At 44.4% G+C, this 24854-nt stretch overlaps 1 protein-coding gene across 1 annotated transcript; it reads left to right on the top strand.

The window, feature by feature from the left end:
• The first annotated feature begins 1056 nt into the window (after positions 1–1056).
• On the top strand, positions 1057–24632 carry MAF1 (MAF1 homolog, negative regulator of RNA polymerase III). The gene is made up of 8 exons (XM_060776031.2): positions 1057–1268; positions 12096–12236; positions 15284–15412; positions 15556–15721; positions 20342–20463; positions 20590–20709; positions 20860–20979; positions 23264–24632. The coding sequence occupies exons 2-8, from the start codon at positions 12154–12156 to the stop codon at positions 23283–23285; spliced, it is 762 nt and encodes a 253-aa protein (XP_060632014.1). The 5' UTR covers positions 1057–1268; positions 12096–12153; the 3' UTR covers positions 23286–24632.
• The last annotated feature ends 222 nt before the right edge of the window (positions 24633–24854 follow it).

A 24854-nucleotide genomic window follows, 5' to 3' on the forward strand; every position in this document is an offset into this window, starting at 1 on the left:
CGTACAGATGACACCGCACCCCGAAACTCCGGATGATCTCCCCCAGCGGCTTCATGTAGATATTAAACAGCATGGGGGACAGTATGGAACCCTGTGGCACCCCACAAGTCAAAGGTTGTGGTGTTGAACAGGAGTCCCCCAATAATATAATATAATAGTATTTTCCAGATTTAAATAAATGTATAATATAATATAATCTTACAGATTTAAATAAATGCATAACACAATATAATATAATTTAAAATTATTTTTCAGGTTTAAATATAATATATTTTTATATTATAATATATAATTATAATAATATCATATCATATAATAGTATTTTCCAGGTTTAAATATAATATATAAACATTTTCCAGATTTAAATAAATGCATAATATAATATAATCTATAGTAAGTGTTTTCCAGGTTTTAGTATAATATAATATAATATAATATAATATAATATAATATAAATGTTTTTCAGGTTATAATATAATAGTATTTTCCATATTTAAATAAATGCATAACACAATATAATTTAAAATAAGTATTTTCCAGGTTATAATATAATATAATATAATATATAAACATTTTCCAGATTTAAATAAATGCAAAATATAATTTATAGGAAGTATTTTCCAGGTTTAAACAGAATATAATATATTTTCCAGGTTTAAATAAATGCATAATATAATATGTATTTTTCCCATCAGGAAGCTGCTTGACCTTTTGCAAACAAGAAAATACAAGGCAGCCCTGCTATTTGCATATGAAATGGGGCTAGCCAATCCCTGGACAGATTAGCCTGCCTGTCAAGCGCAAGCCCCGCCCCATAACAGGAAAAAGTGACAGCGGCCCCGCCCACCGCCTTTGTTCCCCAGCAGGCCGAAGACCAGCGCCCTTGAGACCGCAGCCAATCAGAAAGCGGTTCGCTGCTGAGGGCGAGACGAAGCTATTGACGGACGTTAGCACCAGCCAGTGGTGTCCTGCAGTGCTTAGATTGGCGTTTCCTCTCGGCCAATGAGAAGAAGGAGACGTCGGGCCATCTCCCAATCGCGGCGGGGGGGAGGCGGGGCTTGCCATTCTTGTTGTCGTCCTCCTGCCAGAGCGAAGGGAGCCGCGTCAGTCGCTGGTTGACTTCGCCGCCATTGCGTCCCGGCTCATCGGGGACATGTCGAGGCTTCGAGGGACGACGACGCGGGCGACGCGGACGACGACGACGACGACGACGACGAGGCCTGCTTCGAGATCCCTCCGGAGCGCCGCGGGACCGTTACGCCCGTGAGGTAGGCCTCTGTGTGGGGAAGGACTACGCTTCCCGTGATGCCTCGCGCGGGGCTGTCCGGCGCGGCCTAGGCCTGGCTGCGCGCGGGGCACGCCGGGAAGCGTAGTCTGTGGCTGTTTTCTCCCTCCAGGGGGCGGGGCTCGCTCCTTCTTTCCCTCTGTGGCGCGGGGCGTCACGGGAAGTGTAGTTTCTCCTATCAGGCGAAGGCTGCTTCCTGTTAGGCTTCTTCCTGTCCATATTCTCCTCCAGAAATGGACACAGGGCTCATAGTATCCCTGGGAAAAGTAGAATAGAGTGTTTGCCTATCTGTTATTATTATTATATGTTGTATTATTCTATATGATCCTATGAAAAGCCCCAAATAAATAAATATTATTAATAATAATTAATAATATCAATCTTAATATGTTATATTATTATATTTTTATTTTCTTATATATTATTATACTATTTATATTATAAATATATTATAATTATAATATATTATCCTATTATATTATATTATAATGTTTCTATCATTATGTTTATTATTATTATTATTATTATTATTATATGTTATATTATTCTATATGATTCTATGAAAAGCCCCAAATAAATAAATATTATTAATAATAATTAATAATATCAATCTTAATATGTTATATTATTATATTTTTATTTTCTTATATATTATTATACTATTTATATTATAAATATATTATAATTATAATATATTATCCTATTATATTATATTATAATGTTTCTATCATTATGTTTATTATTATTATTATTATTATTATATGTTATATTATTCTATATGATTCTATGAAAAGCCCCAAATAAATAAATATTATTAATAATAATTAATAATAATAATCTTAATATGTTATATTATTATATTTTTATTTTCTTATATATTATTATAATATTTATATTATAAATATATTATAATGATAATATATTATCCTATTATATTATATTATAATGCTTCTATCATTATTATTATTATTATTATATGTTATATTATTCTATATGATTCTATGAAAAGCCCCAAATAAATAAATATTATTAATAATAATTAATAATAATAATCTTAATATGTTATATTATTATATTTTTATTTTCTTATATATTATTATAATATTTATATTATAAATATATTATAATTATAATATATTATTCTATTATATTATAATGTTTCTATCATTGTGTTTATGTATGTTATATTACTTATTAATATAATATAATATATTTCATATACATATGATATTTAAAATATAATGTAATACAATATAATACTATTATCAGTATTATTATTATTATTAACTTTATTTGTACCCTGCTAGCATCTCCCGAAGGACTCGATGCGGCTTACACAGGCCAAGGCCTCAACACACAACATAACAATGCAACACCTAAAGCAAAGTTAAAAACAGATTAAGCAATATAAACAATAAACAATAACATCGAGACACTATAAAACTGGGCCGAGCCAGAGTAATGGGTACAAAATTAAAAGTGCTGATATGACAGGTGATATGTAAGGATTATAGGGTAAGTGCAGTGTGCAGAGTGCAGCAATCTTAGTTCTACTAAAGTGCTTCTGGGACTTGGTATTGGAGGTTTCCTATTCTGGAAAGGCACATCAGAACAACCAGGTCTTCAAGTTCTTTCTGAAGACTGCCAATGTAGGGGCCTGTCTTAGATCTTTGGGGAGGGTGTTCCAGAGTCGGGGGGCCACCACAGAAAAGGCCCTGTCTCGCGTCCCCACCAGCCGCACCTGCGACGCAGGCGGAATCGCGAGCAGGGCCTCTCAGGATGAACGAAGTGAACGCGTGGGTTCGTAGACAGAGATGCGGTCACGCAGGTAGGATGGTCCCAAACCGTTCAGGGCTTTGTAGGTAAGCACCTGCACCTTAAATTGGGCTCGGAAAATAAACAGCAGCCAGTGGAGCTCCTTGAACAGGAGGGTTGACCTCTCTCTGTAAGGAGCCCCGGTTAACATCCTGGCCGCTGCCCATTGGACCAGTTGGAACTTCCGAGCCGTTTTCAAGGGCAGCCCCACGTAGAGCGCATTGCAGTAGTCCAATCTGGAGGTGACCAAGGCATGGACCACCCCGGCCAGATCAGCCTTCACGAGGTACGGTCGCAGTTGACGCACGAGTCTCAATTGTGCAAAAGCCCTCCCAGACACCGCCGACGCCTGAGCCTCAAGCGTAAGCGTTGAATCCAAGAGGACTCCCAAACTGCGGACCTGTGGCTTCAGGGGGAGTGTAACCCCGTCCAGCACAGGTTGCCACCCTATACCCCGATCCGGTTTACAATCGACCAGGAGGACCTCTGTCTTGTCGGGATTGATCTTCAGCTTGTTCCTCCTCATCCAGATAGACACAGTGGCCAGGCACCCGTCCAGCACCCGAGAGGCCTCCTTGGAATTGGGTGGAAAAGAGTAGTAGAGTTGTGTGTCATCTGCATAGAGGTGGCACCTAACTCCAAAACACCTAACTCCAAATATAAAATTATTATATTTTATATTTTATATTATTCTATTCTATTATAATGTTTTTATCATTATGTTTATGTATATTGTATTCTTTATTAATAATATAATATAATATATTGTATATACATATGATATATTATATTTATATTAAAATATATTATAATTATTCTATTTTATATTATCCTATTATATTATATTATAATGTTTCTATCATTATGTTTATGTATATTATATTCTTTATTAATAATATATTGTATATACTGCCGGTTCAGTTCCGAGCACAATTCAAGGTGCTGGTTTTGACCTACAAAACCCTGTACGGTTCCGGTCCAGTGTATCTGTCCGAACGTATCTCCCTCTACGTTCCACCTTGGAGTCTGAGATCATCTGGGGAGGCCCTGCTCTCGACCCCACCGCTATCACAAGTGAGGCTGGTGGGGACGAGGAGCAGGGCCTTCTCAGTGGTGGCCCCCCACCTGTGGAACTCACTCCCGGGGGAAATCCTCATCCCTCCTCGCCTTTAGGAGAAGGGTTAAGACTTGGTTATGGGACCAGGCCTTTGGGCACTCCGGCAATTAAATCAAACAACCAGGCGAGTAAGACCAGCAGGATTGATGAAGTGGAACGTAAAACTAGATCTATGAGTAGTGAACGCTGACCATGTAAGAGGAGAAACTGGGTTTGTATTTGGATTTTATTGATTTTATGGTTATAATGTATATTTGGTGTTAACTGTATATTGATGTAATTTTGTGTTTGATTGTTTTTATGATGCGGGCATCAAATTGTGCCTTGCTTTTGTAAGCCGCCCTGAGTCCCCTTCGGGGTGAGAAGGGCGGGGTAAAAGAACCCCAAATAAATAATAAATAAATAATAAATAATAAAATATGTTACATAAAATATTATATATTTTATGTTACATGTAATATTACTAATAATATTACAATATAATGATGTAGTACAATATAGTAATATTATATATAATACTGATATAAAAGTTATAAAAACCCTAAATAAATGAAGATGTGATCTATTGTTTCATCTGCTTCCTTGCAGAGTTATTATTATTAGTAATATATTTTATATTATTATAACATTTTATTTTATATATTATTATATTTATATTATATTTATATTATAATTATAATATTTTATATTATCCCATTCTATTATTCTATTCTATTATAACGCATACCCCACTTTACATAAATATAATAATAATAACATTATAATAGAATAATAGAATAGGATAATATAAAACATAATATGTTTACAGTTTTGGAGTCCCCAGTGGTGCAGTGGGTTAAAACACTGAGCTGCTGAACTTGCTGACCAAAAGGTTACAGGTTCAAAGCCGGGGAGCGGCGTGAGCTCCCGCTGTTAACCCCAGCTTTGAAAACATGCAGATGTGAGTAGATCAATAGGTACTTGAAGGGAATGTGACTGGAATGATGATATGGCTGATGAGATTGTTTTACTGTTTTAATGATGGCTTATGTATTGTTAATTATTCTTTTATGTTTAATTGTGGTTTTAATTTTGTAATTTGTTGTGTAGTGGCTTTGGAATGGGGCCCATTGTAAACCGCCCTGAGTCCCCCTTTGGGGGTTGAGAAGGACGGGATAGAAATGCGAGAAATAGTAATGATAATAATACTGATCCGGCAGGAAGGTAACGGCGCTCCACGCAGTCATGCCAACCATATGACCTTGGAGGTGTCTACGGACAATGCTGGCTCTTTGGCTTAGAAATGAAGATGAGCACCAACCCCCCGGGTTGGACACGACTGGACTTAATGTCAGGGGAAAACCTTTACCTTTATCTATTATCATCTATTACAGTGGTTCTCAACCTTTCTAGTGCCGTGACCCCTAAATACAGTTCCTCATGTTGTGGTGACCCCCGACCATAAAATTATTTGTGTTGCTATTTCATAACTGTCATTTTGCTACTGCTATGAATTGTCACATAAATATCCGATATGCAGGATGTCATAAATTTCATTGTCATAAATTGAACATAATTAATGCATAGTGAATATGTTTGGGGGAGTGTGGACAACAGATGATGGTATCTGCAGTACCTTCGACCAATTCAGCTCTGGCTTCCACAGCCGAGACCCCCATGCATGACAGATCTGGACCAAACTTGGCACACAGAACTCCCATGACCAACAGAAAATACTGGAGCAGTTTGGGAGGAAGTGAAAGTGAGCTAGGGGAGATGTAGTTCGCTTACATTTGGAGAGCACTCTGAACTCAAACAACCCTGGATCTGAACCAAACCAAACCCTGGATCTGAACCCGTGCCTTTGGGGCGGGGCCAACGGAGGTGGTTTCGCGACCCCTCCAAAATGGCCAGGCGACCCCCCTGGGGGTCGCGACCCCCAGGTTGAGAACCGCTGATCTATTATTATGATCCCTGTACAATTTGTTTAGGTGGGTTTGGTACCTTTTGGAAACAAGCTCCACTTTTATGTCCCTTTCGTATCCAAAATGGGGGTGTTGGTCCCTCCGGATTTCCAGCATTCCTTGCTGCTGCTTGCACTGGTTAGGGCTGATGGGACTTGCAGTCCAACGGCAGCGGAGTCCCATCCTTTGCTGGTTCTTGGATTGTGCGCTGGCCTCCGTAAGACCTATGTCCTCGCTGCTGACCTACATTCGAGACAATGAATGTGGGCGTCTCAGGCCCAGGAAGCCCCTCTGTGCCAGCTGCGTCACTTGGCATTGGTCCTTGTTAGCGCTTCAGCATGTTGCAGCTAGATTTCCCTGCCAAAGTATCCTGACACATAATCATGGCGTTAGAGCATTATCCTTTCTTTGCAAGGGGATGCTTGGCCCAGAGATGGTCCTCTTTGGACCTCGGTTTGTATCCTCTCGATGGGAGTGTGCCCCAAATCCATTGCCGTACTCCCAAGACCTAGGATGCCTCGGTCAGAAAGCCCTTCTTTTTCTTTTATTTCCCTTTTAAGAGTTTCTGTTTATATCAACTCTTTTCCAGCCTCTTGTCCCAGTCAGAGCCCTGCAGGCAACAGGTTTTTTAGCACATAGCCAAAAAAGGAACATGCCAAAGGAAGGCAGGTTGGAGGGGATCCTTCCTGAGCCCAGATGGAGATCAGAGCAAGGAATTTAAAACACATCTAAAGACCTGTCTCTTCCAGCAGGCCTACCCAGTCAGTTTTAACTATGCATTTTAAACTCATGTCTTGTGTTTACTATATTTTGATCTGTTCTGTGTATTTTAATATATTTATTCCATAGAACTGCATTTTAATACATGTAAACATTTTATAAATCCTATTTTAGAAAGTTTACCAGGGAGATCTGTAAGGTTTTATGTTGATTATCTTTTGGCTGATCAATACCCCCAAATTACTACTAAAGTTGCTAGCTTTTGTGCAACAACGATAGCTTGTCGTCGCAAGATGCTATCACACTCTTAGAAGGTTTTAATATTTCCTCCAGTTTTTACCATTGTCATTTTAGCATATAAATGTTTAATACTGTTTTAACTATCTTATTCAATACTGGGTTCTAACTTTGATTTTGACATTGTTTCTTAATGCCTACATGTATATATTCTTGTTCTGACGTTCGTACATTTCTTGGTGCTGGTCATTGACCATAAATAAATGTGTGTGTATGTGTGTGAGTGTCTCTCTCTCTCTATATGTGTGTATGTGTGTGTATGTATTTTACATAATGTTTATAATAATGTGTTTTTAGCTATGTTGTGACTCGCTTCAAGCCACGAGGAGAGGCAGGTGAGAAATACAATAATAATAATGATAATTGCTACTATTATTGCTACCCAGCTGGTAGGATGGGGGCAGTCTGTATGTGGTGGAACACTACTGATTTTCTGCAGATGGAATGTGTAAGAATTAACCCCAAAACATTTTGTTTTCCCACTGAGGAAAGGGCCTCCCTTGTAGCCCCTCGCCTGGGAGCAAAGTCTGGAGTCCAGCTGCCTTTATGAGTTCCCTCTCCTTTGACCTATTTCAGAGCCCTCCTTCCCTTCCTCCATCCGTGTCTCTGTTCCTCTGGCGGTTTCCCTTCTGCTCTCTGGCCCAGAAGCAGCTGCAGATCGGCAGGGAGAGGCCCTCCTTGAGCTCAGCAGAGAGGAACAGAGTGTCCTCTCCTTGTTTACAGGGCTCAGGTTTCAGCCTGGAACCAGAGTCGAAAAGGAGGAACTTTGAAAGCTTCCTCTGGGTTAGCATGACTCAAATGTTCCCTTGACCCAAAGGGCATGGGCTGCTTTGAATTTTGCATGGGGAGGCCGGGTGTCAGCCTGCTCTGGAGGTGGCCATTCAGCTTGTGCGGGCACGGAGCAAGCCCTCTTGTCTGCCCACCCACTGGCCAGGGCTCTTTCCCTCTTCTTGCCCCACTTGATGAAGGGCTAGAAGGTAGGATCATCAAGTTTGCAGATGACATCAAATTCGGAGGGATAGCCAAGACTATAGAGGACAGGAGCAGGATTCAAAACGATCTTGACAGATTAGAGAGATGATGGGCCAAAGCTAACAAAATGAAGTTCAACGGGGACAAATGCAAGATACTCCACTTAGACAGGAAAAATGAAATGCAAAGAGACAGAATTGGGGACAAGGCCTGGCTTGAGAGCAGTATGTGTGAAAAAGATCTTGGAGTCCTCGTGGACAACAAGTTAAACATGAGCCAGGAATGTGATGTGGCAGCAAAAAAAGCCAATGGGATTTTGGCCTGCATCAAGAGGAGCCTAGTGTCTAGAACCAGGGAAGTCCTGCTCCCCTTGCTCTATTCTGCTTTGGTTAGACCACACCTGGAATATTTGTCCAATTCTGGGCACCACAATTGAAGAGAGGTATTGACAAGCTGGAATGTGTCCAGAGGAGGGTGACTCAAAGGATCAAGGGTCTGGAGAACAAGCCCTATGAGGAGCAGCTTAAGGAGCTGGGCATGTTTAGCCTGAAGAAGAGAAGGCTGAGAGGAGATATGATAGCCATGTATCAATATGTGAGAGGAAGCCACAGGGAGGAGGAGGGAGCAAGTTTGTTTTCTGCTTCCCTGGAGACTAGGACGCAATGGAACAATGGCTTCAAACTACAAGAAAGGAGATTCCATCTGAACATGAGGAAGAACTTCCTGACTGTGAGAGCTGTTCAGCAGTGGAACTCTCTGCCCCGGAGTATGGTGGAGGCTCCTTCTTTGGAGGCTTTTAAACAGAGGCTGGATGGCCATCTGTTGGGGGTGATTTGAATACAATATTCCTGCTTCTTGGCAGAATGGGGTTGGACTGGATGGCCCAGGAGGTCTCTTCCAAATCTTGGATTCTATGATTGTATGAGGATCCTTTTCACAGGCAACTGACACCACATGTGTGCAGCAGAATGGCTTTTGGGGAAAATGGGAGGGTGCTGGATAAGAACGGGAAAATTGGGAGGTTTCCCAGATTTCCTTCCATGGAATAGTTTGTGATAGTGCTTTGAGGAGCCCTTTCTTGATGAAACTCCTCCCATCCACCCTAGTCATGGGATTCTGCTCTGTATTTCCCTGGCCTTGAATACCAAGGCTTGTGTTTGAACATACGCTTCTTTGTCCCGTCCCATCACAAGAGTTCTAGCATTACATAATGCCAGCTGTTTTGATTCCAGTGACCAGCTCCTTCCTGTATGTTGCGGATCCCCTTGTTCCTTTCTCCAACTTCTGAAAAAGGGAATTATCTGCAAAGCAAAGCAGGAATTTGATGGAGAGCCCATTCTTAGCAGAGCTGGTGTTGCAACTGAGAGTAAGCTTCACCTTGCTTCCAAATACCACCACACAAGAGCTGTAGTTTTATAGTTTATTGAGGAGAAAATCCAAGTCAAAATAAAGAATAAGCATTGCAAAATTCCAAAGATAAAGGTTAAAAGCAGAATATAGTTCCAAAGATCTTCAGGTAAAAACAGGAGACATAATCCTATTGGCAAAGTTCAAACCAGAGTCCCAGGTACAAGCAATGAAACAATTGCCCCATGAATTACAATGCAAGAAATCCCAAGCGTACTGCTTTCCAGGCTAAGGTTATTCCATGAAGCTTTCAGGCTAGTAAGCTACGTTGAACTGACGCTTTCTCAGAGTTTGCAAGAGGCCTAAATACCTTTCTAACATGAAAACATTAGGCTCTCATCATCATAAAAACATTGCGACAACCTTTCATCGAGCTGGCTTCTTGTCTGCTGGCCAGACGAGAACTCCGCCTGACCCTCAGATCAAGACGAGCTTGCTGGGTCAAGTCACTATCTACACTTTCGGTATCAGCATGGGAAGGCACCTGCTCGCTATCTCCTTCGTTAAAATTCCTTTCTGGTGGTGGTGGTGGGAATGGCTGTGTTGACACTGCACTGTTTGTGGGAGCCTCAGAAGCAGGCCCAGAGATTTGGGGCACACACAAAGAGCCAGGAAGCTGAATCCCATCATCCTCATCATCAGAAAATATCTCAGCCACAACAGCTGGACTTCCAGCAGATATCAGGATAAATGAAGTGCTCCGTGGCACTGGTTCCTGTTTCTTGGAGATGTTTGAGATTTGTTTCATAAACCACCTTGCCTTGGTTTGGTGAATTGTAGTGAATTCTCAACATAATACTTGTTTTCCCCCAGATGTTCTCCACTTGCCTAGTTTGATTCCTCTTGTGGATTTCTGTACAGCTGAATTTAACTCTAACATACATACCACTGTCCCACTTTTTCTTCTTTACTTTTCTGCATTAGGACTTCAGGCTCTTCTTGTTTATTTCCCAGACTGTGTGCATTTGATGAATAAAACCTAAAGTGTTATTCATTCTTGTCAGAAATATTAAATATTAACTGGGTATTTTTGATTACAAAAATGTTAGTCAAGCACTGAAAGAGTTAGTAGGTCAAAGCCTGTTAGAGTCAGTGGGCCAAAGCTACTGTCATCCAGAAGAGTGTGAGATAAACCTCTGTGTGATGAATAAAACCTAAAGTGTTGTTCATTCTTGTCAGAAATATTAAAAATTAACTGGATATTTTTGATTACAAAAGTGTGAGTCAAGCACTGAAAGAGTTAGTAGGTCAAAGAGTCAGTGGGCCAAAGCTACTGTCATCCAGAGGAGTGTGAGATAAACCTCTGTGTGATGAATAAAACCTAAGGTGTTGTTCATTCTTGTCAGAAATATTAAAAATTAACTAGGTATTTTTTATTACAAAAGTGTGAGTCAAGCACTGAAAGAGTTAGTAGGTCGAAGCCTGTTAGAGTCAGTGGGCCAAAGCTACTCTCATCCAGAGGAATATTAAAAATTAACTGAGTATTTTTGATTACAAAAGTGTGAGTCAAGCACTGAAAGAGTTAGCAGGTCGAAGCCTTTTAGAGTCAGTGGGCCAAAGCTACTGTCATCCAGAGGAGTGTGAGATAAACCTCTGTGTGATGAATAAAACCTAAGGTGTTGTTCATTCTTGTCAGAAATATTAAAAATTAACTGGGTATTTTGATTACAAAAGTGTGAGTCTACTAACTGAAAGAGTTAGTAGGTTGAAGCCAGTTAAGAGTCAGTGGGCCAAAGCTAGTGTTGTCCGGAGGAGTGTGAGGTAAACCTCTGTGTGAGAGAAGTCTCGTGTGAGAAAGCTCCAGTATGAAGACTGCTGCGTGTAAAGTATTTGTTTATTTGTGTTGTAGAAACCTTGTCCTTGTAAATAGTGTAACTATATTATTTTACTACAAAGAAAAGCTTCCTAAGGAGAGATAAACATTGGTCTGTGTGTGTGTGTTCTTTCCATCACTTTGGGGTCCTGGTGCTGGGTCACGCTGCTGTTGATAAGTTACTCTGTTTACATTTATGAGGAGGGTCTTTTGTTAATAAGCCCACTCTGTCAATGGTTCTCATATATATTCTTCAATCATTGTATAAATATATATAAATAACACCTCGTCTCTCACTCAGCTTCTCCTCTAGAATTCATCTCCTTGTGTTTAGCGCTTCCTCTTGGACAGATGATTACAGTGTCATCCCCGAAAGATTTAATGTAAAGCCTTCTTGATCAGATTGGCCACGCTTTTGCCAAAGGCAAAGCCCTTCTGAACAAATCTTGCCAAGAAAACCCCATGATAGGGTCAACTTAAGGTCCCCAATCAGTTGGAAACAACAACAACGATGCCACAGAAGGAAAAGCTTTCCAATTCTCAAATTAGGAGCATCCCTTATGATAAAGGACAACTGCCAGCCCACCTATTGGCAAACTTTCCAGATCTCAGTCCAGGGATCTCCCCCATAATATGAACACGAGGCAGCTTTGGTCTCCCTGTATTAATCTCCTGTCTTCCCAGCAGTGGAGCCAGCTGATGGTCTTCTCTCTTCTTCTCTGCCAGGAAGTTCAGCCTTGCAGACAGAGCACCAAGAACCGTCCTTGTACCAGAAGGCACGACAATGAAGCTGTTGGAAAACTCCAGTTTTGAAGCCATAAACTCCCAGCTGACAGTGGAGACGGGAGATGCACACATCATTGGCAGGTGAGGGGGAAGGGGCTTCTGGAGGAGGAGGGGAGCCTTAATTTCTCATCTGAACACATCCCACTGTAACTTGGGGGCGTTCTTCTGCAGCTTGTGGATGCCTTCAAGTGGTCATGTTTTGTTTTTGTTAAGAGGAACATTCAGATCTATTCTCTTATCAGCCACCAGGTCCTGTGTCCTAAATCCCTTTGGTGGAAGCAAGTGCCTCCTGTTGAATTTCTGTCTGTCCTTCTTCCCAGGTGTTCTGCCCAATCACATTTTCTTTCCAGGTGTATAGGCCTGCTGAGTGGCAGATGGGAAGTCCTGCCGAGCAGCAGACTATCTGCCCAGATTGGAGAGATGTGCTCTTTGTTTGGAATTGTGGAACCAAGGAGTCACTGGAGGGGAATAGGGGAGCAGTCAGGTCCTGCTTCAATGTTGCTGTCTCTGTGATGTCACCTAAGAGAACAATTCAGGGCCAGTGTTTGGTTCTCTTGCCACAAAAGGAGTTGGAGAACCCCTCGGCTTTGCAGAGTGTGCTGCTGCTTTGGAGTTACACAGGGAATATGTTGGGTTTTATTGCAATCCTATTTCACTCCATTTGCTTGGAAAATTTTCAGTTCCTGTTGCCTTTGAATTCAGGTGGTTTGGTGGCTACAGCTGCTTTGAGTCTCCTTGTGGAGAGAAAAAGCAGGGTATAAATAAACATAATAATAATAATAATAATAATACAGAATTGTATATTTGAATTGTATATTTATATACAATATGTTGTTGTTGCTCATTCGTTCAGTCGTCTCCGACTCTTCGTGACCTCATGGACCAGCCCACGCCAGAGCTCCCTGTTGGCCGTCACCACCCCCAGCTCCTTCAAGGTCAGTCCAGTCACTTCAAGGATGCCATCTATCCCTCTTGCCCTTGGTCGGCCCCTCTTCCTTTTGCCTTCCACTTTCCCCAGCATCATTGTCTTCTCTAGGCTTTGCTGTCTCCTCATGATGTGGCCAAAGGACTTCAACTTTGTCTCTAGTCTCCTTCCCTCCAGTGAGCAGTCGGGCTTTCTTTCCTGGAGGATGGACTGGTTGGATCTTCTCGCAGTCCAAGGCACTCTCAGAACTTTCCTCCAACACCATAGTTCAAAAGTTCTGAGAGTGCCTTGGACTGCGAGAAGATCCAACCAGTCCATCCTCCAGGAAATAAAGCCCGATTGCTCACTGGAGGGAAGGAGACTACAGACAAAGCTGAAGTGCTTTGGCCACATCATGGGGAGACAGCAAAGCATGCTGGGTAATTATGCTGGGGAAAGTGGAAGGGAAAAGGAAGAGGGGCCGACCAAGGGCAAGAGGGATAGATGGCATCCTTGAAGTGACTGGACTGACCTTGAAGGAGCTGGGGGTGGTGACGGCCGACGGAGCTCTGGCTTGGGCTGGTCCATGACGTCACGAAGAGTCGGAGACGACTGAATGAATGAACAACATATATATATATATGTATATGTATATATGTATATATGTCTGTGTGTGTGTGTGTATATATATATATATATATATATATAAAAATATACAATTATATAAATAATTGTATATTTATATAGTCCTAGACACTTGGGAAGTGTTCTACTTGTGATTTTGTGATACGAAATCCAGCATATAGATCTCGTTTGCTGTGACATACTGTGCTTTTGTGTCAGTAAAATCATACAGAATTGTATATTTGAAAATGTTTGAAATCAGATCAGTGGTATGAATAACAATCAACAGCTCAGGGAATCTTTAGAAGAGCAGAAAATCCCATGAGTTCTGCTCCGGGGAAAATAACGATGGGGAATAAATTGCTTCCTTCAAGTCCCTTGGAAGGCTTGTAATGAAGAGGGGGACAAACAACTTCCCTTGGGTATGTGCTAGAACAGTGTTTCTCAACCGGTGGGTCCCCAGATGTTTTGGCCTTCAACTCCCAGAATGCCTGACAGCTGGTAAACTGGTTGGGACTTCTGGGAGTTGTAGGCCAAAACACCTGGTTGGGCCCACAGGTTGAGAACCACTGTGCTAGAAGCTGATAAGTGTGTGGGCAGGGGCGGCTCATCCATTACGCGAAGTAAGCGGTCGCAGAACACTTTTTTTTGCCAGGGCGCAGAGGCGCCTCTGTAAATGCCCCTCGACCGCCACTTGAGGAGCGCCCCCTCAGCTCACAACAGCCCTAGCAGTCCGGAGGGAGCCTTGGCTTTCTTGCCTCGCTGCCGGGCGATTCTCTTCCCAAAGGGGCCGGGCCCTTGAGCTTCGCCTAGCCCCTCTCGTTCCTGCTCCACCCGGCCACCGGGTGCGCGGGCAGAGCCGGCGCTCAATCGTTCTCTGCGTTCGATCCCTTCCCCATGACGGGCTCCCTTTCCCGATCCCCCGGCGCTCCACCCACCTCCTCTCCTCTCCCCAATCCACGGGTGGGCCAAGGGGCGGAGCCGCCGCGCCTGGCCCACTTTGGGTCCGGAGGCGTGTCTGAAGACCCCAGCGTGCGCACCAAAAGTCGCCTCTTCTCCTGACTTTCTCTTCAGCCATTGGGACCGAGAGAGAGAGAGAGAGAGAGACAGGGACCCTCCGGCTGGAGGTATCTCCCACCTCCGCTCCCTCCTTTGTTTTTGCGCCTACCTTCAGGAAAGGTGGGCATCTCCACCTCTGTCTCTGTCTCTCTCTCTTGGTCCCAATGGCTGAGGAGAAAGTTAGGACAAGAGGTGACTTTTGGTGCACACGCCGGGATCTTCAGGCATGCCTCCGGACCCAAAGCGGGCCAGGCAAGGGAGCAAGTGCGGCAAGTGTAGTTACTGGGATGTATAGTTCACCTACAATCAAAGAGCATTCTGAACTCCACCAATGATGGAATTGAACCAAATATGGCACACAGAACTCCCACGACAAACAGAAAATATATATCAATGATTGGGGGGGGGGGGCAAAATACTGTTTGCTTACTGTTGAAAATTACCTAGGGCCGCCTCTGTGTGTGGGATAGATGGCGGGTCTGCACCTGGTGTTGGCTGCTTGGTGTTTGGGCCCATCTTGTGCCCCTCTCTCCCTTTGCAGGATCGAGAGCTACTCTTGCAAGATGGCGGGAGACGACAAGCACCTCTTCAAGCAGTTCTGCCAGGAGGGCCAGCCCCACGTCCTGGAGGCACTGTCTCCACCTCAGACCACCGGGATCAGCCCAAGCAGGTAGGCCCCTGGCCCTGCTCCCCTCAGTCTACCCCAATCAGACCTTACAGGCAGAACTGCCAGTTTCCTTCAGCAATGAGAAGAGGGCTGAGGTCCTTTTTAGAGGAGGTTTGTGGGGCTGAACGCTGTGTTGTGTGTCCCAGGCTCAGCAAGAGCCAGAGCGGCGACGAAGAGGGGCCCCTCAGTGACAAGTGCAGCCGCAAGACCCTCTTCTACCTGATCGCCACCCTCAACGAGTCCTTCCGCCCCGACTACGACTTCAGCGCAGCCAAGAGCCACGAGTTCAGCCGAGAGCCCAGCCTCAACTGGGTGAGTGGCTCCATTCGTTTGTCTCTGGCCGGCAAGCCTGGTCTGGTCACTCTTATCGGGAAAGGCCCTCGGTAGAGTTGGGGGTTTTTTCTGTTCATGTCCAGCATTTATTTTTTAAATTTTCAACTATTACATCTGGCCCGGCCATAGGTTTTTAAATCTTTGCGTGTTATTGTCTATATGTGAGTTATATTAATTGTATTGTTTTATTTGCTTATTGCTTCGTTGTTTTTCTGATGTGTTGTTGGGCTTGGCTTTATGTAAGCCGCCCCAAGTCCCTTTGGGAGATGGTGGTGGGGTATAAATAAAGTTCTATTATTATTATTATTATTATTATTAGAATCATAGAATCATAGAATCAAAGAGTTGGAAAAGACCTCCTGGGCCATCCAGTCCAACCCCCTGCCAAGGAGCAGGAATACTGCATTCAAACCACCCCTGACAAATGGCCATCCAGCCTCTGCTTAAAAGCTTCCAAAGAAGGAGCCTCCACCACACTCCGGGGCAGAGAGTTCCACTGCTGAACGGCTCTCACAGTCAGGAAATTCTTCCTAATGTTCAGATGGAATTTCCTCTCCTGTAGCTTGAAGCCATTGTTCCGCATCCTAGTCTCCAGGGAAGCAGAAAACAAGGTTGCTCCTTCCTCCCTGTGGCTTCCTCTCACATATTTATACATGGCTATCATATCTCCTCTCAGCCTTCTCTTCTTCAGGCTAAACATGCCCAGCTCCTTAAGCCGCTCCTCATAGGGCTTGTTCTCCAGACCCTTGATCATTTTAGTCGCCCTCCTCTGGACACATTCCAGCTTGTCAATATCTCTCTTGAATTGTGGTGCCCAGAATTGGCCACAATATTCCAGGTGTGGTCTAACCAAAGCAGAATTATTATTATTATTATTATTATTATTATTATTATTATTATTAGAGTTGCTCCTTGCCCGTCCCAAAGCAATGCATGATGGAGCAGTATAAGCAGGGAGGATGGGCACAATACTGGCAAGCCTTGCTCCTTCAGTACTTTGATGGGTCAACAAATACCCTAATGCATCTGGACAAGAAGGCGATTAGAGACAAAATCTTTGAGAGGGATGCAGCTGACAACTTGCAGATTAGGAAACTGCAAGGTTTCTCTAACTGGTATCCTCGGCTAAAAAGTGACCAATATCGTCAACAATATCTTCAAGACCTAACGTCAGCGGTCCTGAAGAAAGCATTTACAGCCCTGTGATTCCAAACAATGCCATCAAACTGGCTTAAGGGAAGATACAGAGGGATCCCCCATGCCCAACGACTTTGCATTTGTGGCACAGGGGAAAGAGAAGACCTAACACACTATTTGCTATGTTGCCCCTTGTACGATGACCATAGGAAAAATCTCCTAGGATCACTCTTGGAAGAGTGGCAACAATCTGTGGTGATCTGCGACTTGCTAGCAGATCATTCTAAAAATATAACACTAAAGGTTGCCACATTCGCAATTATAGCCCAAAAGATCAGAGCCAAAGCAGCAAAATCCATTCTGGGGGTCAGAAATGGAAACGGTTTGGATTGACACAAAGCAGACACTGTCATTGTCATGTCTCTGCTTTCATAATTTTAATGAACTTGTTTCAGTTTTAACTCTTGTTACGTTTTAAGGTTTATATTGGAAAGTGTTTATAAAGTTAGTATATTATGGATGTCATGGCCTATGGCTAGTACAATAAACCATTCATTCATTCCTTGCCCCTCCTTGCTGGGCCAAAGGCTGTGCTCCTTCTTCCTGATTTGACTATTACAGGGCAGCTGAAAGGATTGTAGTCCGTATCTGTATGCAAAGGGATCTTCCCGACACCATTCAGGCTGAGCAAAGGAGTCTATACCTTATGTTTTTGTAGATCCATTCTGCTTCATCAGATGCAACAGAAATTGACTTGACTCTGTAAAGCTTGTGCTCCAAATTTCCTTCTCAAAGTTAGTCCCATAGGTGCAGCAAGACCACCTTGTATGGCATTTCTCAAACTCTGCTTCTCCAGGTATTTTGGACTTCAGAACCCAGCTGTGAGGAGTAGTGAGAGCTGAAGTCCAAAACATCTGGTGGAGCAGAGTTTGAGAAACACTGTGTTGTACTCCAGAGCAGGATTCCCTCTGACTCTCAACACCACACAGTTGAGTTAAAATAGCAAGCAGTTTATTGAAGATAGTTGAAAACAAAGCAATAAAAGCCAAAGCAATAAAAGTAATCCGCAGTAAAAAGGCAAATCCAATTGATTAGGAAGTAAAAAGAGCAATAAATCCACAGAGAAACAGTTCCAAGAAAATCCATTAAATCAGAGGCTTGATTTCAAAGGCAAAAACAACAGCAAAGGCCGGGTTCCTGTAGGTTTTTTTTGGGCTATATGGCCATGGTCTAGAGCAGGCATGGGGAACCTTCGGCTCTCCAGCTGTGGTGGACTTCAACTCCCACAATTCCTTGAGGCTCGGCATTCGCCCCAAAGGCTTACCTTGGCCCAACGAGGTTTGTTTGGCTCTTTTTCATGGAGGACGGGCAGCAAAGGGGGAGAGACGAGCGTAACGTAGAACCAAACAAACCTCGTTGGGCCAAGGTAAGCCTTTGGGGCGAATGCCGTGCCTCAAGGAATTGTGGGAGTTGAAGTCCACCACACCTGGAGAGCCGAAGGTTCCTGACCCCTGGTCTAGAGGCATTCTCTCCCGACATTTCGCCTGCATCTATGGCAAGCATCCTCAGAGGTCGTGAGGTCTATTGGAACTAGGAAAATAGGTTTATATATCTGTGGAATGACCAGGGTGAGACAAAGGACTCTTGTCTGCTGGAGCTAGGCCTGAATGTTTCAGCTGACCACCTTGATTAGCATACAATGGGCTGACTGTGCCTGGAGCAAACTTTTGTTGAGAGGTAATTAGAAATACACAATTGAAATACACAAGAAGCATGTGGACAATTTCAACAGAAAGGAGGAAACCATGAAAATGAACAAAATCTGGCTACCAGTATTAAAAAAACTCTAAAATTGCAACAGCATAACAACAGAGAGGAAACAAACAAGGACATCTAATCACCTCTCAACAAAAGTTTGCTCCAGGCTGTGGGGAGGAAAAGACTTCTCCACCTGGCCGTGTGGGATTTCACTCTCGATATCAGTCTCACTAACATTCCTTTCCCCTAGGAACTAACTTGCTGTTTCTCCTCCAGCAACCCCACCATCAGCCCTGTCTGAGGCATGTACAGAAATCTGTAACCCCATCAGTCTCCTCATCATCCTGTAGGAATTCTGACTCAGAAGGCCCAAAGAACTCAGCTTCAGACTCAGAGTCAAGCTGAGTCACAACACTCAGAGCGGCTTACAAGATATATATATATATATATATATATATATATATATATATATATATACATACAAGATATTATATTATATATTACTTTATTGTACTATACCATTATATTGTAATATTATTAGAAATATTACATGTAATATAAAATATATAATTATAATATATTATTAGTATTATATAGTATTACTAGCTGTCCCCTGCCACGTATTTCTGTGGCCCAGTCTGTTGATCTGGAAAATAAAGTAATGAGAAAGTGTTGGTTTCTAATATATGTAATTTCTTTATGCTTGTGTTGATGTAGAGATAGTCTGGTTGGCCTATTCTGGAGCATGCAACATAGAATTGTCCTTATTTAGGGGTCCTTTTCAAATCTATGATACTATTTATGTGTGTGAGAGAGTCATATATATCTCTCTATATCTATGGCTAGATGGCTCTTTGTCAGGAGGGCTTTGATTACGTTTTCTTGTCCTCATGAAGGGAGTTGGACTGGATGGCCTTGAGTATTTTCTGTTGATCATGGGGGTTCTGTGTGGGAAATTTGCCCCAATTCTGTCGTTTGTGGGGTTCAGAATGCTCTTTGTTTGTAGGTGAACTATAAATCCCAGTAACTACAACTCCCAAATGTCGAGGTCTATTTCCCCCAAACTCCATCTGTGTTCATATTTGGGCATATGGAATATTTGTGCCAAGTTTGGTCCAGATCCATCATTGTTTGAGCCCACAGTGCTCTCTGGTTGTGTGTGAACTACAACTCCCAAACTCAAGGTCAATGCCCATCAAAGCCTTTTAGTGTTTTCTGTTGGCCATGGGAGTCCTGTGTGTCACCTTTGGTTCAGTTCCATCATTGGTGGAGTTCAGAATGCTCTTTGATTGTAGGTGAACTATAAATTCCAAGAACTACAACTCCCAAATGACAAAATCAAAAAAATTTGAGGTAAAGACATACATCGGGTTGTTAGGTGTATGTTGTCCAAATTTGGTGTCAATTCGCCCACTGGTTTTTGAGTTCTGTTAATCCCACAAATGAACATTACATTGTTATTTATATAGATCATATGTATATACAATATATTACATTACATTACATTATATTATTAGCATAGCACAGGAGACAAGGTGGAACTGTCTCCTGCCCCCCCCCCCCTTCACTCTGGCCCCTTTGTTCCCTCTCTCTTGCTGGACCAGTGGGGTGTTTGGGGAGGTGTGTGTGTGTGTGTGTTTTGCCCGGACACATTCATACACACAGCCCTCTTCTCCCTCACCTGAGTGCCGGTGTCTCCTTCAGGTGGTGAATGCTGTCAACTGCAGCCTCTTTTCTGCTGTGCGGGAGGATTTCAATGCGCTGAAGCCTCACTTGTGGGATGCAGTGGACCAGGAGATCTGCCTCTCCGAGTGTGACATTTACAGGTTGGTCCACTGGGCAAGGTAGGGCGCTCTCTGGAGGAGGTGGCCTACCTGGCTGTAGGAGGAAGGGAGGAAGGGGTGGGTCTTGGCAAAGAGACCCCCTCACAGCTTCTTCTTCTGGTGCCTCAGCTACAACCCAGACCTGGATTCGGACCCCTTTGGAGAGGAAGGCAGCTTGTGGTCCTTCAACTACTTCTTCTACAACAAGCGCTTGAAACGGATCGTCTTCTTCACCTGTCGCTCCATCAGGTAAGAGCCTCAGCCCAGGGAAAGGGGGGTGGGCTCTCTCTGGCCCTTCCTGGTGTCTCTGGGTGGTCCTTGGGTGCTTTTCTAATGATGGGGTTGGGTCAGAGGGGCTGGAGAGAATCCAAAACAGAAGGGTCTCCTTTGCCTCCCCAGCGGCTCCACTTACCCTCATTCCGAGGCCGGGAATGAGTTGAACATGGACCTGAGCGAGGACGACGCGGAGGAGACGACGGACGCCTTTGACAAGGACGGGGGAAGCATCGAGGAGGAGAGGTGGGCGAGGAAGGCTTCTCTGTGCCCCCCAAATCCCCCAAGTGGGAGGGACCCTTCTCAGGAGCACTTGGGCTGTGTAGGCTTGCATGGCTCAGGCTCGGACTACATCACCGCTTGGGTCCTCACCCCAAATGGGCTCCCCTTCACTCAGTGTTGAGGTTGCAAGGAAAATTAGCAACAGTAGAAAAGGTTTATTGATTGATTGATTGATTGATTGATTTAGAGCATTTGTATCCCATCCTTTCAACCCCCAAAGGGGGATTCAGGACAGCTCACAATTGGCAGTCATTAAATGCCGACAAAGAAACAGAACACAACAATTAGCATGTTGATTTGAACAGCTATAAATATACATTAAAAAGGCAATAAAAATACATTAAAATATTGGCTCTTAAAATATTGACACAACCAAGCCTGAGTCCGCAAATCCAAATCATTATTTATTTACAGTATTTATATTCCACCCTTCTCACCCCGCAGGGGACTCAGGGCGGATTACAATACACATATTTATTTATTTATTTATTTATTTACTATTCTTGTATACCGCCGTATCTCAAGCCCGAGGGCGACTCACAGCGGTTTCCAGACAGTAAACAACAAGACACTAAAAACAGCAGCAATCAATATACCATGACAATTAAACTACACAATTCTATTACTAGCAATTAACAACATCAATACACAGTTATCACAAAAAACCCACCCCCGATCGCCTCATCATCCAAAACGTGATCCAAATTCGTCGTCCATTGTTCCGTTCCTATGTTCAAATTACCTGAATTGCACTACAGTTACTCAAACGCCTGCACAAACATCCAGGTCTTCAACTTTCTATGGAATGTCATGAGAGATGGGGCCAGCCTAACATCTGCAGGAAGGGCGTTCCACAGCCGAGGAGCCACCACCGAGAAGGCCCTGTCTCTCGTCCCCGCCAGCCGTGCTTGAGAGGCTCGCGGGATCGAGAGCAGGGCCTCCCCGGAAGATCTCAAAGTCCGGGTGGGTTCATAGGCCGAGATGCGGTCCGCTAGGTATCTTGGGCCGGAACCGTTTAGGGCTTTATAGGCCAGTACCAACACCTTGAATTGGGCCCGGTAGCAAATCGGCAGCCAGTGGAGCTGGTGCAACAGGGGAGTTGTGTGCTCCCTGCGCTCCGCTCCTGTTAGAATCATGGCTGCTGCGCGTTGGACTAGTTGAAGCTTCCGGGCCGTCTTCAGGGGCAGCCCCACGTAGAGAGCGTTGCAGTAGTCTAGGCGGCAAACATTCAGTGCCATACCTGGCAAACATTCAATGCCATAGACACACAACATATATAAACAGACACACAGGCAATTTAACTTTCCATGAAGGTATTCTGGCCACCAGGGGAGCTGTTGCTTCACCGTCCATTTGTGACACTGATGAAGTACTTCCTCATCCTTTTCACCTGGTCATGCCCAGCATATTTTTAAATTTAAATTTTACATTTGGCCCTGCTATAGATTTTAATGCGTCGTGGTATGTTGTTAATGTTTATTGCTTTGTTTTGAGTTCATTTATTGTTGTGTTGTTGTTGTTTTTACTGATGTATGTGGGCTCGTCCTCTTGTAAGCCGCACCGAGTCCTCCGGGAGATGGTAGCGGGGTATAAATAAAGGATTATTATTATTATTATTATTATTATTATTATTATTATCTGTTTTGAACTTGCACTTTATAGTTGTGGAGGCATCAAATTGTTGCCAATTGTGAACCACCCTGAGTCGCCTGAGTGTAGTATATAAATAAATAAAGAATAAATAAATGCAGGGGAAATGTGAATGCTACTGGAACATGGCCATACAGCCCAAAAAACCCACAACAACCCAGTCATTCCGGCCATGAAAGCCTTTGACAACACATTGAAATTCAGTCTGTTTAGCAAGCCTTATTATCAGCTAAGGTTGATTTTTTTTCCTACCTATTTTAGGTAGGAAAAATACCTTTAAGGTAAGGAAAAGTCCTTACCTTCTGTGGAAACCTTTTTTGTTGCCATATGGTCCTGCCTATCAGGATATTCTTCCAAGGAGCTCATTTGGAGCTTCCTTTCTCGTCACTCATTCACTGGCTTGTGCCCTGCCATTTGCAACAGTCAACATGCACACTTGCTCTATTCAGGCATGGGTTGGCCATCTGTTAGGAATAGTGGGAGATGAAGTCCAAACCCCTTGGAGGGAGGACTGAAGTTTGACCGTACCTGTTCTCTCCCACCCGTAGAGAGAGGCAAAGCATGCAACTTGACGTCTTTCCCTCTCTTCTCTCTGCAGGACGCAGGTGATCTGCATGTGACTCTGCGGCCCACCCTCCCCTCCCATCCAGGATGATGGCTCCTCCTCCGGCGTGTTCCCCAAATCTCCCCAACATTGCTCCGATCCCCTTCTTCGCCTGCCCTGCAGATGCTGCGGACTCTGGGGATACAGCTCCTTCCGCAGGGCGAGAGACCTTGGCCTCCCTTTCTGCCTGGGACCGGACCCCCCTGAAGCACTTTCTGACCCAAATGGGCAGCGCAGTGAACTCTGTCTGGACCCCGAACCTCCTTCTGCCGCTGCCTGTGCTTGGGGCTTCTGCTCTCCCCAGGATGGACTGACCGGACGGCCAGCCCTGGGGTGCGCCCACCCTTTTTCAGGCCCCTGTCCAGCTCCTTTCTTCCCCGCGCCTCCCCTGGACCTCTCTTTCCCCATTTGGGGATGCTGCCCTATTGCAGAAGATGGACTACGCACAGGCCGGAGCCGGGGCCGGAGAACTGGGGAAGGAGGGCCCTGCGCTGGCTTCTCCCTTCAGCCACCAAAGACTCTTTCCAGGGGGTGTGGGGAGGGCAGGCGTGGGATGGGGAGCGCCTGGGGGCAGCTCCCAGAGTTCTATTTTTGTATCCGCAGCCCTTCTTTCTGCGTTGTTTCTGTTGTGTGCACAGCGGGGGGCCCTCCCTCCCCCCTCCCTCCTTCCAGCCAGGTTTCACGCCCTCCTTGGCCAGCAGACAGGATCCCTCGCCCATATGGGGGCCAGGCAGGAGGAGGATTCATCCGTCCCTCTCTCTGTGTGTCTCTCTCTCTCTCTCCCCCATCCATCCATCCATCCGTTCTTTTGCACTGACTTTTGCACTGCCCTTTGGCCTCTCCATCTTTGCTATAAGAGAGGGCAGTGGCTGTGTGTCCACCCCAGACCATGGCCAAGGGAGGAAGCCTCCTTGCCACCCCCATCGTCGTGGCTTCTGCCTCTCATGAGTCCCAATGAGTCCTCTTGCGGCCTCTGGAGTGGGACGAGGCAGCAAGGCGGCTGACCCTTACAGGTGGGTCCATTTCCTCCCTCCAGTGTCCTCAGTGGGGCGGAAGGGCAACCAAAGACCCAGCAAGAGCCTCCACTCCAAATCCCATCATCCCTTCGGATGCTGCAGGCCTCTGTTGCAGTCCCTTTCCTTCCTCGAAAAGGCGCCTGGCCCGGGAAGGCCCCCCCAAAGGAGGAACCCGAATTGTTTGGCCCTCTCCCTCCATCCCCCAGCCCCCAGGGCCCAGGCAGCAAGCAGGCTCCACCCCAAAGCCCCTCTCCTTAGCTGCAGTGGCTTCCCTCCTCCTGTGTTGGACTCTCTTGGCTAGTGTTTTGTTGTTGTTGTTGTGCCTATAAAGGGTTTTTTTCTCTCTCTCTGGCTTGATGAGTCCAGATATCTGCCTTGGCTCTGACTGTTGCTTAATAATAATAATAATAATAATAATAATAATAATAATTCAAACTACAAGAGAGGAGATTCCTTCTGAACATGAGGAAGAACTTCCTGACTGTGAGAGCTGTTCAGCAGTGGAACTCTCTGCCCCGGAGGGAGTGTGGTGGAGGCTCCTTCTTTGGAAGCTTTTAAGCAGAGGCTGG

This window comes from Anolis sagrei, chromosome 4 (genome assembly GCF_037176765.1).
Source record: "Anolis sagrei isolate rAnoSag1 chromosome 4, rAnoSag1.mat, whole genome shotgun sequence".
Taxonomy (NCBI): domain Eukaryota; kingdom Metazoa; phylum Chordata; class Lepidosauria; order Squamata; family Dactyloidae; genus Anolis; species Anolis sagrei.

Bases quoted from the DNA above. Each gene is read 5' to 3' on its own strand.
- MAF1 (XM_060776031.2), top strand. From the start codon at position 12,154: ATGAAGCTGTTGGAAAACTCCAGTTTTGAAGCCATAAACTCCCAGCTG. The intron at 12,237-15,283 runs GTGAGGGGGAAG...CTCCCTTTGCAG, and splicing joins GATGCACACATCATTGGCAG to GATCGAGAGCTACTCTTGCA. The intron at 20,710-20,859 runs GTAAGAGCCTCA...TTGCCTCCCCAG, and splicing joins TTCACCTGTCGCTCCATCAG to CGGCTCCACTTACCCTCATT.